General features: G+C 44.5%; 5 protein-coding genes across 5 annotated transcripts; 3 read left to right on the forward strand and 2 right to left on the reverse strand.

Moving 5' to 3' along the window:
• Window positions 1–30: 30 nt before the first annotated feature.
• CCR75_000963 (uncharacterized protein) lies at window positions 31–993 on the reverse strand (the record flags this gene model as incomplete). The annotated part of the gene is made up of 1 exon (XM_067959068.1): window positions 31–993. One exon carries the CDS (start codon window positions 991–993, stop codon window positions 31–33), a length of 963 nt encoding a protein of 320 aa, XP_067818448.1.
• Window positions 994–1,179: 186 nt separating this feature from the next.
• Window positions 1,180–1,803, forward strand: CCR75_000962 (uncharacterized protein; the record flags this gene model as incomplete). Its single annotated transcript, XM_067959067.1, has 1 exon — window positions 1,180–1,803. The coding sequence occupies one exon, from the start codon at window positions 1,180–1,182 to the stop codon at window positions 1,801–1,803; it is 624 nt and encodes a 207-aa protein (XP_067818447.1).
• A 1,682-nt stretch (window positions 1,804–3,485) lies between these two features.
• CCR75_000961 (uncharacterized protein) lies at window positions 3,486–3,919 on the forward strand (the record flags this gene model as incomplete). Its single annotated transcript, XM_067959066.1, has 2 exons — window positions 3,486–3,516; window positions 3,621–3,919. 2 exons carry the CDS (start codon window positions 3,486–3,488, stop codon window positions 3,917–3,919), a joined length of 330 nt encoding a protein of 109 aa, XP_067818446.1.
• On the reverse strand, window positions 3,552–4,731 carry CCR75_000960 (uncharacterized protein; the record flags this gene model as incomplete). Its single annotated transcript, XM_067959065.1, has 3 exons — window positions 3,552–4,326; window positions 4,409–4,470; window positions 4,542–4,731. 3 exons carry the CDS (start codon window positions 4,729–4,731, stop codon window positions 4,189–4,191), a joined length of 390 nt encoding a protein of 129 aa, XP_067818445.1. The 3' UTR covers window positions 3,552–4,188.
• Window positions 4,732–4,834: 103 nt separating this feature from the next.
• On the forward strand, window positions 4,835–14,014 carry CCR75_000959 (uncharacterized protein; the record flags this gene model as incomplete). Its single annotated transcript, XM_067959064.1, has 1 exon — window positions 4,835–14,014. One exon carries the CDS (start codon window positions 4,835–4,837, stop codon window positions 14,012–14,014), a length of 9,180 nt encoding a protein of 3,059 aa, XP_067818109.1.
• Between the last annotated feature and the right edge of the window lie 21 nt (window positions 14,015–14,035).

A 14,035-nucleotide genomic window follows, 5' to 3' on the forward strand; every position in this document is an offset into this window, starting at 1 on the left:
TTTATAAACAAATTTAATATTTTTTGTCACTTATCGGTAGTTCTCTTCACATAATAGCCGAAGCGTTAGTGTCGCATGATCCAGCACAGTCATAGTGTAATGATTAATGCGTCTTGTTTGCAAGTCCCTTGTAATGGGAGTCGGTGGAAACGAACCGGGAGTCACTGCATCCACATTTAGATCCAGATTTCCATCGTCACAACCATTTACAGTGACAGTCGCTCGAAAAAGGTTTGACGGAACAGTGGAATGCATCATCTCGGCCATCCGTCGACACATCTCAGAAGAGATATTTGTGTCCTGCTCCATGTATTCCACAGCCCAGCCAGGCTCAATCTCGTCGGTCTTGTCTGCGTGATTCGACTTGCAGCCCGACTTTTCAAGCTGATACCAGGAGCTGTACTGTGGCTGTCGACAGCTTGCGTCCAATATGTCAACCGGTGACGTACATGGCGTTTGTGTTCGACCCTCGAAAGGCTTCGGTGTGAAAAAAATACGTTGGATTCCAACCACGAGATGTTGGTAGAGCCGTGAAATTACATGTTGCTCCGGCGTGTCATAGGTATCTATTGCCGGAGTTATGGTTGCGCTATATTCAACGCAGCGATACGGAAGCAGGTGACTTTGGCAACGAAGCTGTTGCTGTTTCGATGCCTCGTCGAGCTCCTTCGCAACGAGCGATTCCCAGAACTCGACAAAGTGTGCGTCCGAAAGCGAAACAACCGAATTAGTTACTCTTTCCAGCGAGTCAGCTACTGCATTTGGCAGTTGCGTCTGAACTTGAAAGTAAAATTGTACAATTGACGAGGCACAGTATTTTGCACACTTCCGGTCAAGCTGGTACAAGATGAAAGCAAGCGTGCGTAGCAGCGACTTTTCTACGGCAACAAGTACTGATCTGGTATTAAATGTGCTGCAATTGCTTGCTGAGATTGATGGAATCTCTTCTACCTGTTGGCGAAGACCCGAGACGCTGGACGCGACGCTTGTCATCGCTGAAGAAGAATTTTTTTTAGAATGAAAGCTTTCTTACTGGATAAAATAGCCAGGCGCTTGGTGACGATGGCAAAAATAACATTTCTCTCATCATTTCGTTTAATATTTCAAAAAGTGTGAATTCTTAAAATTATTTGTAAAAGACGAATATTTGGAGCTAGTTTCAGGCACTCATTTCCAACCATGTTACCTATCCGCACGTTGTTCCGCCAAAGCGGTGGCTCGCCGCTGCTGGCGCAGTGTCTAACGCGTAGGTCGTCTTCTAAGTTTCCGCTTAAGGCATCATCTCGCTTTCAAAACGTGTTTTTGAAGAGCTTACAGGCACCGTCGTTCGCCTCGGTCCCGTCTCGTGACGATAATACCCGGCAACAGCTGCACGGTAACACTTCGAAGAGTAAAAATCAACAAATTCAAGAACTTATTGAGACGAATATGGCGCTTAAAAAAGAGGTTGAGACCCTTAAAGCCGAAGTGGCCAAGAAGCCCAATAAGTTTATTGGAACGCTGCAGCAGTACGGCCTGCCCTTCCTTGCGTGGTGGACTTCACTATATGTGGCCTCGGGCGTGACTATCTATGTGGCACTAGATACCGGTCTTGTGTCAGGTGCAAGTATCATTGACTTTATTATGCAAATTGGCCTCGACAAATTGATCGACCCGGCTCGACTAGACCCGAAGTATGGAAACATCGCCATCGCGGTGATTGTCAACGAGTGCCTTGAGATTATTCGGTTTCCGATTACACTAGCTACGCTCCCATTTATCAAGCGTGTTTTCTCGCGCAAAAAAACTACAGAGGCGACGTAATTTGGCTACAAGATGGGTTACAAGTCTTTGTTAACAGGGTCAATTTAACTAGAAGTACACGTAAAGTGCAATTGTGTTTAATTTCAGCTAATATATGAGCTTGCGCCGATTATAACTAAAAAACAAACCGGGTGTAGTGACTAAAGACGTGCTGTATACTTCGTGACGGCAATTTATTCGGGATGCTACAGACGACCGCTCGTTCCAACACAAACTCGTCAATCATTTCAACTTCTCAAGAACTATATTTGCTAAAAAATGAGCGCAATCCTAATTCTGCCCCACGTGGTTCGTCTGCAAAACCGCTGACCTTAAACTTCCTTTTGCTCCGAACTTTAGCTCCCACTAAAACAGTTTCCATCTCAGCTTCATATAACAAAAGTTAATGCTGATGAGCGGTCCGAGACATTAGGCTAATTCTTGTCTTTTTTATATTCGTCTCATCACAAAGAGATACAAATAACCAGCCGATTTCAGTTATCACGGCATGCTTATGTTTTGTCTGTGTATTAATGTAGACATAAGCTGCTACAGCTAAATAAAAAATAATTGACCTCTTTAAATCTACCTGCTTGCGCATAAGTTGTTATTGTAGCAATCGTCCTTTGAAGTTTTAAGTCTTGTATATGAATACTTGATCCAGCTTGATTAAGACAAGTGAAGCTCCATTCAAAAAAGGGAGTCAGCTTTATAGGAGCCACAATTGCACCAATTCATGGCTTGCTGCAATGATCTTGTCGCCAACAGCAACGTTAACTTTTGTATAAATATTTAGCAACTGCTAAAGGTTTGAATGCTCGGTCTATTGGTCAATTTCACCACGTGCTCAACTGACAATTTCGACAACTCTATCGATGCTGTTAAGTAATTGCAGCTACTGCCTTCTAGAACTCACATCGATTCGCTTCTTGCTTGTTCTTAATGCAGAAATCCCGCAACTCGTGCGGAACTTTACGGATACATGAACAACGTTCTGTCCCCAGACGGCATTATTTGCACCCAGAGGGAGTGCCTTTGGTTGCTCCTTGACCTCATCGTGGATGTCATGCAAGCTGCCAAAATCTCTTTTTACCACTGTCAACTATTCTAACACGTCTTTTCCGACATACCCGTCGGGTCAAATTGGCTTTATCCTTTGCTCGCTTGACCAGGGCGTAGATAAGCTCAAGCGCAATCTTAGCTTCGCTTCTACAGTACTAAGATACACGAGGTTTCATTTGTTCTGCCCAGCTTTGCAGAGCGCAAGGTTGCCATCGTTCGCACGTGACACGTCTAGTCTGAATCGCGAATCCTTGCGCTTGTGTAAAGGGCCGAAGCTTATCACTTATCACTCTGCTGCTTGCTTGTATCTATGCTACTGCTGTATCGCAACCGATAAATCCTTTTTTGGCAGTATTATCGCTGAGTATGAACAATTGACCTTGTCAATATAACTACAATTCGGATGAGAATCCCAAAAAGCAGCATGTAATTATTTTTATGCAATATATTCGCAGCTATAAACGACTTGTCGTGCTAGCTGATGCGATTTATGCACTTTGAGCTCTTGAAAATTTTCGATGGTCGTTTGCAGCATTGCCGACTTCAATGTAGAATTTCAACCAATCAGAAAAAGAAATGTTTTAACGAGTGACATTTCGAAAAAAAAACGTTAGTTGCATAGTCACCACTCACACACAAAAATGGCCGACATTCAGAACTTCCAGACCTTCGGTACGCCTCTGCGAAAAGATCTTGCGTAGAATTGAATGATTTACGGTCTTGTACCTATGCATGGACATGCTGATATTGTATCTTGTACTGTATTTGCTGTGCAGACGCTTTTGCGGACGCAAAAGATGATTCTAGCATTGGCGGCGGTAAAGTGCACGTACGGGTACAGCAGCGCAACGGTCGCAAGTGTCTGACGACAGTTCAAGGTCTTGCTGATGACCTCGACGTTAAGCGTATTCTAAAGGCTTTTAAGAAAAATTTTAGCTGCAATGGCGCCATCGTGAAGGACGACGAGCTCGGTGAAATTATTCAGCTATCAGGGGACCAACGGACGAATATTCGCGAGTTTTTGCTTGACCAAGAAATCTGCATGGACGCGCAGGTCGTTTTGCACGGTTTCTAGACTGGTAACATTGATCCAGTTGCTTTAAATTTAGCTGCACGGCCTGTAGACTGGTGGTATGCGTTTAAAAGCTTTCTGCACGGTCTTTGGGCTTTGATCGAACCCTGAGATGTGTACTAAATGATTTGGTTGCAATTTTCTTGCGTACTTGTGACGTGAGAGAATATATTTGATTCTTTATTGTTTACGTAAGTCCTGCGCTGGGTTATTGCAATCATTAAGCTATTACCTTTACGCGTCGAAAACAGCCTCTTAACGACAGCTTTCTTCTACGCGTGGTCGCTGATCTCAAATTTAGGGAATTCAAGGTCCGGCTGCCAAATACCTTGTATAGTTGGACGCTTTGAGAATACTGGCTTCTTAATAAGCGTCATTTTGCGTCCGCTAGAGTTGCGAAGACGCTCCAGCTGCAGAGTGATACAAGTAAGAGATTTTAGGAAACTCACTTCAAGCCACGGATGCATTCCATTGATATGGTCGGTTGCGAACCTGCTTCAGAATGAAAGGAATTTCCTGGTTCTTAACGTCCGCGACCTTGCGCTGATTTGTTACTGTGCATACACGCCACATCTCGTTATGCGTTCGTTTGGTCTTGTTCAAACAATACTAACGGACGACATACTGTAATCTCCAACCAAGATGGGATGACGAGCACCTTTGAGCTCAGTTTCGAACTGCACTTGCGGGTTTTCCTCGACAAATTTGTGGAAGCGCTCATCAGCTAGAAGTTGCCGCACATAGCGACTGCTACCGCTGTGTTGACAGTACCGAATTGTCACCTGCTTCAGCTGCCATACACCCTTTGTTGCCATCTTGACTTTGTCGACCCAGACTAAGTACGTTCTATTAGCAACATTCACTCCTGTTTTATGAAAAAGAAAGTTTGCCGTGGCAACTTCGTCTTGTGCGCACTCAATGACGACGCGTTTAAGCGCTGAGGATGTAGAGCAAAGCGACGTTAGCAGTTTGTTGCAGCTTGTGCGTGTCCATCAGCGTCAGCATGAAGAACGTGCCTATGACTCGAGTGCTTCGGAAGCCATTCACCGCTGCAAGATTATGTTAACCAAATTGCGCAAATTATTGCCGAAGCTTATGCGACCAGTGGCAACACTTTCGACGGATATAGCCGTTCCTGTGCTGAATGAATTGTGTCAGCTTTTGAAACTTCTGCTTAATGGTGACGCATGTCCGCACTCGATGTCGATCTTTATGGAGAGCGCCTCGGGCTTAACGCATGGCCGCAAGCCTGGGGCCTCGGGCTTTCCATCTTACCCGACGATGGCAACAATGCTATTTTATATGATATCGTTCTACACAAACGACAAGATGCGACAGGCGCAACAAGGGGTGCGCAATGTTACGCTTCAAATGGTGCAATTTTTGCACTTAAACGACGTGAACGGATTTATTCATTTCTTTCGTGATACAGTTTTACTTTTGGAGGACTGTTTCTTACTTGAAGAAAACAAAGACGCTATTGACGTGTCGCCTGGTGGAGCGAGCATTTCATGCTACTTGGATACGGCAATTCACGTGTACCAGGACGCAGATGGACCGCTAGGCTCGAAGAATAATGTAACGTTGTGTGGGTGCATGGCCATTGCAGACGTAAGTCAGCTGTATGAACGCAGGGATCAGCTTAAGCGAATGCTACCATCAATTCAGGTCACTTCGTATAGTATGGTTCTCAGGCTTCGACAATCAATTCTAGCACTTGTAGATCAGATGATTCGCAAGCATAGTTCAATGCTCGAAGGTGATCGTTCATTTAATAAGCTATGCCAACTGGTAGAATATTTCATTGGTAGAAATGGACGCATAATGGATTATGCTGTCATAAAGTGCGGAAACGGCGCGCTATCGAGCCAAGATGTTGATAAAATGACACACAGCACGCTTCGATTGCTGCATACGATTTTGAAGGCAAGTATATTCACAGAAAGACGATTTGTAAGCTTGGCAACGTTGTATTTAAATACAAATTTCTTTCGTGAAGCTAATTTACGGACATCTAAGATCTGTGCTGAAATATTTGGCCTAATTAGCAAAGCGTATACCCATCTTTCCAAGCTAGCCACTCAGTCCCTGTGGCGTACTTTTGAGTCGTGGGTGTATGGCAATATGGATCTTATTCATGAAGCAAGTCCCGATAAAAGATTGAGCGCCGAACTGACTTGGATGTCTGCGCTTTCGATCTTAGGCATTTATATACGTCAGTCAAATGTCGCGTCACCCGCCATATTGTTTGTTGATCTGCTAGAGTATGTTGATATTAAATTGTTGAGTCCAGCAATGACGTCAAGCGTCATTAGTAATATCCATTTTGTTTTGTTGGAAAACGAAGTGCTGACGAAGGTAGTTCGCTATATTGCAACAGACTTGGTGAGCGATGGGCCAGTAACGACAAGTAATGGTCAAGTCTTTAAAACACCAAAGAAGCGAAAGCGACATATAATCGGAGAGGCTAATCACGTTTCATTATTAAACTTGCGACGGGAGAAAAATTCTGACTGGAAGGAAAGGTTAGGCCGATGGATTCTTGACCTAATCTCTATTGAGGGTGGCGGCACCAATAATTCTAGTTCTATCCTCGAGGTTTCTACTGGTTTGCGAATACTTTTACCACTTCGTCGGTACATTGCAGCTTCGTTTCGGCTCGAAAGCTTTGCTCTTAATCGAACTCTTCTTCAGCGTGTTGATTTAATTGTGAACACCTACGCGCCATCGCTCGTTGGTCTTTCATGTGAATACTTATACTTATGGATCATTTTGCTGCGTTACTACGATGACCAGGAGCTTGAAAAGTACCGTGATTTGCTAACGAAAGTTGTAGAATGTGTTCAATCACAAGAGGTCTCTGCTCGCAGCATCGAACGGGGCACATTCTATCTTCTACCAGACTGTTGGGATAATTTGGAATTTTTAAAATTGTACCATCGTAACTACAACTGTCACAACGTATCGAAGTTAGAGGGTTCGGGTGAAATTTCTTACGAATATCTGTGTAGCGCAGACGCCGTGATCGACGCAATATTCAAGAAGCCTATGGCTCTTCGAGGCCCATTTTTAGTCAATCTTATGTGGTCTCGTCCCGTGATGCTCCAAATTGTAGATGAGAGCTCCTGGCGAAATGCTTTACCATGGAAAGTTGTGTACCAGCGGATTCTGCAAGAAAAGCCAATTGATACCGATATTTGCTCATATCTTTCTTTGTTTCCGCTTATTGCTTACTTTGTTGTGGCAAAGTCGCTTAGTACTCCAGAGAAGATGATAATTTGTATTGTGGAAGCGTTATGCGACAGCATTAAGCAAACAGATTCAAAGACAATATCATCTGCAATTGTACAAACATGTGGCGCAGTGCTTTGTGCAACGGCGTATGGTCAAGCGTTGGCTGATGGGCTGGATCTCGCAAATAACAGAAACACTCGTGGCTGCAGTACTAAAAGCTGTCAATGTCGAAATGTTGCTGAAAATTGTAAATCTATGTCGATTTCACTGTCACTTTTCGAGCCGATAGTTTGGGGCGATAGCGGCAGTGCTCCTGATTTTTTTCTGAAAACCGAGTCTGAAAAGTCGGAATTGCTCACACATTTGGTTAGAATTAACACTTTGTCCAGCATTCTCAAGCATTGCGAAATTGATTTTGAAAAGGATGAGACTGCCATGCGATTCGTGGAGTATCTCTTAACGGGCTTTGAACATGGTTCTGATTCCGTACGCCAGGCGGTATTGGATTTGATTATTGACCATTCACGCCTCCTCGATGCAATGATTGATCCAGCGAAGGATGGGCTTGCTGGATTGATGGAGCGCTTGGAGGATTACATAGCGACGGTCGACGAAAGCAATAACTATGATGAGTACGCAACACTGATGTCTACACTAGGTCTCATTGGCTGTCAATGTGACCCGCAGCAAGGTTCTGATCGAGGAGAAAATTGTATATGGATCTTATTAAGACTAGTGTCTTTGTGGAATCGGTATATGATTGTTAATGGTATGCAATGCGCTGTGATGGCATATACCCAAATTTGCCGTATCACGGCGCACCATCAAGTATCGTGGAGACAATTGTGTGTAGATTTTTCTGAGGAACTGTATTTTCCACTTGTTGATGAACTGCTCGAAACGAAGACCCTTCAGTTGTTTTTAAAAACATTTATGGGTGGAAAGGTTAGTGTCAGAGTTTTTTTGACGGCGAGTGCATCATACGTTCTACCGAGATACGTTGTTAAGCAAAATGAGCGGATGTTGCATGCATATGTTGACGCGTACAACGAAACAAAGGATAATATTGGTATCGCGGGCTTAAATGCAGACGAAGAATTTTCGATGAATATTACTACTTTCCTTTTAAATCACCTTGAATTTGTACTGAAAGAATTGCTTATCCATCAAGTGCAAGCAGTCGCGAATAATAATCGGTTGGCGGAATGGGAGTTTTTGCTCAAATTTTTGCCGGAAAACTCAACTGTCCGCGATGTTATTACCCACTCTCCACTTCGGCTGATGAATCTTCTGGCATGGGAGCTCGGTGGATCTCAATCTCGCATGGCAAAGCGAGCGATTCGAGAGGTAGCTAGTTGCTTAAACGACAATTTGCGAGAAATTGAAACGATCGATCAAGTAGCTAATTTGAAGCTTGGGGAAGGCTGCATGCCTCGCCACTTTTTTCTGGCGTTAATGACCGATTTAGGCAACCGAATAAGTGGACAAAATTCATCTATAGTCAAAATTCGCGCAATTATATGCATAGGCCGCTTATTCGAATTGTACAGCGATGTTGCTGTTTACACGGGCAGTACGCGAAATTTTGGAGTCGTCGATGCATTTTTTCCTAAAGTCATGGCAACTCTCAAAGTTGGTCTTACAGACCAAAGTTTGCAAAAACATGCGATTCAGGCATGGGAGAAGTTTCTTCGAATCTTATCAACGAAAGCCTTAGAGGCAAATTTAAGCTCAATTATTGTCAGCTTGCTTCCATGCCTCGGTTTGGAAGCTTCAGCAGCACTATTAGACGATACATCAGTTTCTGGCGGCCAATGTTGGAACATCGAATCATTAGAAATATCTAGAAATAATGGCTCGAAGCAAGTCGGTTTATCACGCGTTGGAGGCGATGCTCAAGCAAAATGCATGACAACGGCGATAAATATTTTGCGCTATTTATTTATTGAAAAAGGAAACGATTTGAGAGCGTTTTATCCAACAATCCCGTTGCTACCATCTATTCCTGAACTGGATGAAATTTATGTTGTTATGTACAAGGAAGATGGAGACCCTAGTTGCCGGCCTTTGGAAGATTATTTAATGAGCCTGTCAGCATACGTTAACCATCTTGATGTAGCAGTTCGTGAAATAGCTCTAACGCAATTGCTGCGCTGTCTTGTTGTGCGTGGCGCTGAGTTGGAGGCTTTCATGCAAAATGAAGGAGACATTTTTATTGACAAGGCCGTTGCTAGCGTCGTGCGGTCTGTTTTGCAGCTTTCTCGCACTGAAAGCTACGAGCCTAACAAGCTGTTATGTGCTCGATGCTTGGGTGCTTTAGGGGCAATCGATGGAGCTCGAGTTCCACTTCGTATGTTCTATACATCTGGATCTCAAGGAGGAGCTGCGGTTGCCAAAGAAAAGCAGTATCAAAAGGTGGAATATTCGACAAAAGATTTGGCGTGTGTATTAATCGAGACATGGCTCGTAAGAGAACTGCGTGCAGCACCTGAAAACACGGACTCAGTTGCGTTTGCAATTCAAGAACTGCTCAAATTCTTGGCGGAGCTGACAGCAGATCCACAGCAAAGTGGTCAAAATGTGCCACCATTAAAGAAAGATAGTTTATCGCACCAGCCACGACAAGATCCTAGTGCTTTGATGCCTGAATGGATGAAAAGACGATTTGAACGTAAAAATGTCCTTCAGTTTGTCGAGCCCTATTGGTCGACAAATTACGCTGTGTCTGGAGGTCGATCTTCGTACCGCAATGGCACTGAATCTGACAATCGGCATTCAACAAGCACTGATAAAAAGGGAAATCTGGCGCGTGGTGATATTATTTTCTACGAAAAGTTTGGCACGTCATATGAAGATTGGATCTTGAATTGGTGCCGTCGATTAATATATCTATCTCAGCCCCCTGAGAGGAAGATCTTCTGGGCTTGTAGAACAGCACTTCCAACATGTCCACAAATTTCCCGATTTTTGCTTCCTTATCTAATTCAAAATGTCCTTCGATCCGGACGACCTGAGGTCGGTAGAGAGCTTAAGCGAGAAGTCATGGCAGTATTAGACGATCAGGATTGTGGCATCTCCATGGATGATATTCTTATGGCTCCTGATTCAGAACCTATGAATGACTCGATCATTAGTGATGGCGGCTATATTGAAAATGGCGCTGCTGATTATTTTCGTCGTCATGATCAATGCTCTCAAACCATGTTTTCGACCATTGATGAGCTGAATGACTGGATTTGGACTAATGAGAAAAAACAGCTTGGACTTAGTAGCAGTGCTGCAAGTCGCCAAGCGTCTGCTTCTGGACGCAGTGAAATGGCATCTGAAGTCGAGGATGACCACGAGAAGGAATACTTAGAAGAGTTCTTAAAAGAGATTCCTAGTCGATCGTTGTCAAATGCAGCATATCAAATAAAGGCCTTTGCCCGAGCAATTCAGTACTTTGAAGTTCATTTACGGCAGGAAGAATTTAAAGAGACAGAACCAAAAAACTTTGATATTGAGGTGGCAGGCCCGGTCAGGCTTTCACTAGTTTCAAAAAATGCCATATATCTTCAGCAGCTATACAAAAGCGTGGACGAGCCTGACATGCTAGTGGGCTTAGCCTCATTGCGACGCTTGCACGATGCCTATCAGCATAGCGGGATTGGAAATGACGAGCAAGCGGAGGGCTTGAATCTTACGGATTTGATGCACCAGATCGTCGATTATGAGCAACTTGCGCAATGGGAAGACGCGCTAGCTTGTTATGAGCTTGCAATCCAAGTTGTCCAGTCTGCCCTATCATCAAAGTCGTTACCGGCCAACACACCGCTATTCAGTCAACTTGCCATGATGCAGCCTCCTGTGCAAATTTTGCATGCGGAGAATGCACAGAAAGATCCGAATGAGATCAAACCCGATCTTTACGCCGGTATGATAGGCTGTCTAATCCAACTTGGGCGCCTTGAAAGTGCTTTGCAGCATATTAATGGCATTGTGACACAAGAGCCTCAATTCATGGCAACTATGTATCCCTTTGCGCTCGAATGTTCGTGGCGCTTGTCACGATGGGAGCTTTTAACAGATTTGCTTAGTGCTGAAAAGCAAAACCCGTTACTTCATTCCTTAAAAGATCCATCTGATGACATTGCTTATACTCGGCTGAAGGGCTTTGACGTTTTGCGATTGATGCTAGTTCGTGTACTTCATAGCCTACACGGCGGTCAGCATGAAGAATTTCAGCGCCATATAAGGGCAGCACGTCTAGAAGTAATGGGGCCACTTGCGGCCGCATCGGCGGAGTCCTACCAGCGCGCTTACCCTTTTCTGCATGACCTCCATTTTCTTCATGAAGCAGAGCAAGGTTTTATTTTCTTACAAAAGGCGAAAGAGTATGATGATCCGAAACAACGAAGTGTTCTCTGGAAAAGTCAATCCCCGTGGAATGCGCGCTATGACGCGATGGCAACGCAGCTTAAGTATCGGGATCCAATACTCGCACTCCGTCGAGTATTTTTGCACGAGGTGGGTCTTCAAGACGAAGTCTCAGCGAATTGGTTGGTATACGCCAAGTTGGCCCGAAAAGAAGGATTCTTTCGAACAGCCACTAGCGCCGTTATGCATGCTCAAGCAACGAATAGTCTATATGCATTGACGGAAAAGGCCAAGCTTCTAGTAAGTCAGGATCGAATGTACGAGGCATTGCAAATACTCGAGCCAGTTGATATTGACACGTCGCTGCTGGATTTTAATGTTGACGATCGTCACCTTTGCGCCAAAAATTTGCTATTGGCGACCAACTGGATGCAGGAGTCTAGCCAACGCCAAGGCCAAAAAGTAATTGAACGATATCAAGCTGTCATTCGCTTTGATCCAACGTGGGAGAAAGGTTATTTCTACTTGGCAAAATATTATGAATATTTGCTGAGTGTGAGCCATCCCGACGCTCTTTCCGGCTCAATAAGCTGTGACGATGCTGCTGAACTTCTTGTTGATTCAGTATTCCACACTCATTTGATTAATCTGATGAAAAATTATGTGTTCGCACTAGCACACGGAACAAAATTTGTATTCCAGTCTCTTCCTCGACTATTGACTCTGTGGTTTGATTATGGTGAAATTCTCTATGGAAGCAGTAGTGGACGAGCAGGCTACAAAGCGAGCAAGACTTTGAGACAAATTGAAGTCGGGCAAAGTCAGTCTACTAATGAACAGCATGTTCTTAATGATATCATGGATGTTGTTAACGAAGCTGTAGAGTCCTTGCCCGCTTACGAGTGGCTGGTGTGCTTTCCCCAAGTAACGTCGCGCATTTGTCACCCCAATCCGGTAGTAGTCAATGGCGTCAAAAGGATTATGATTCAAGTGATAATGGCGTACCCAACTCAAGCAATGTGGTCGTTGCTGGGTCTTTCGCGCTCATTAAATCCGCAGAGAAGAAATCGTGCGCGTGAGATAATTTCAAACGCCCAGCAGCAATTTCTATCGAATGGGCTGAAAGAGATTGCAGATAGCTATTCAGAAGGAATCAAAATGGCCGAGGAACTTATCAGCTTGGCTGCTTATGATCCTAAGAACAGCAAACGCAAGATTCACATTCGATTAAGCCGTATCCGAACCCAAATTCTTGTGCCAATCCAGGCGGCTTTGACCACAATCCTACCGAGATCGGGACTTGCTCCACGCGATGAACATCATGTTGCGTTCTCATCAGGCGCACAAATTTACATTAAAGCTTTTAGCGACAAAGCTGATGTAATGCTCACCAAGGAAAAACCCAAACGCATTGAAATTTTAGGTACAGACGGAATGTTGTACCCATTTTTGTGCAAGCGTGAGAACAATGGCGATCTCCGCAAGGACGCGCGCATGATGGAATTTAATTTGATGCTCAACAAGCTCTTGCAGAAAAATCGAGAAGGGCGCAAGCGCAAGCTTCGATTACGAACGTACGCTGTAGTGTGCTTAAATGAAGAGAGCGGTCTAATGGAGTGGGTGCGTCACACGAAGGCCATGCGGCAGCTTATCGGCCAAATCCACAAGACCGAGCGAGGATACATACAGCCTGTTCGACTAACCAATGAGTTTAAAGAAAAGTATCTTGGTATGCAAAAGAAATATGCGGATAACCCTCGAGCTATGGCGCAGTTTTATTGCAGAAAAATACTATCCATGCCGGCTTTTACGCCACGATTTCATCAATGGTTTTACAACAATTTTGCCGACCCGACGGCATGGTTTGAAGCCAGACTCATGTTCTCGCGATCAGCAGCTGTGTGGTCCATGGTTGGGCACATCGTTGGACTTGGCGACCGTCACGGAGAAAACATTCTGATCGATTGTACGAATGGCGAGTGCGTGCACGTGGATTTTGACTGTCTTTTCGACAAGGGTCTTAAGCTGACAAAACCTGAAATAGTTCCCTTTCGTTTGACACCAAATATGATTGATGCCTTTGGTATAACAGGGTACGAGGGTGTATTCCGACGAGTAAGTGAGGTGACGATGGAGTTGCTTCGAGAAAACAAGGCAACGTTGCGCAGTGTGCTCGAATCCTTTATCCATGATCCTCTTGTGGAGTGGGGTCGTCGGGGCAAGGCTATACAAAGCAGCTCCAGCTCTGGCAAAAGTGCCGCTGAACTCTCGAGTGAACGCAGTAAGCAAGAGACACGTCGTGTTCTCAAAACGATCGATGATCGACTACGCGGAATATACAATCTCAGCAACGCGCTTCGCCCGCGTGTGTTGCCATCGCACCGTAATTCTCCAGAAACCGATACATTGCCATTGTCAGTGCAGGGTCAAGTTGATAAACTCATTCACGAAGCTACTTCCCACGAAAATCTCGCTCAGATGTACATAGGGTGGATGCCGTTTCTCTAGCTTACTTGAATTGCCAAGAAA

The sequence above is a fragment of the Bremia lactucae genome, linkage group LG6, assembly GCF_004359215.1.
Source record: "Bremia lactucae strain SF5 linkage group LG6, whole genome shotgun sequence".
Lineage (NCBI taxonomy): Eukaryota > Oomycota > Peronosporomycetes > Peronosporales > Peronosporaceae > Bremia > Bremia lactucae.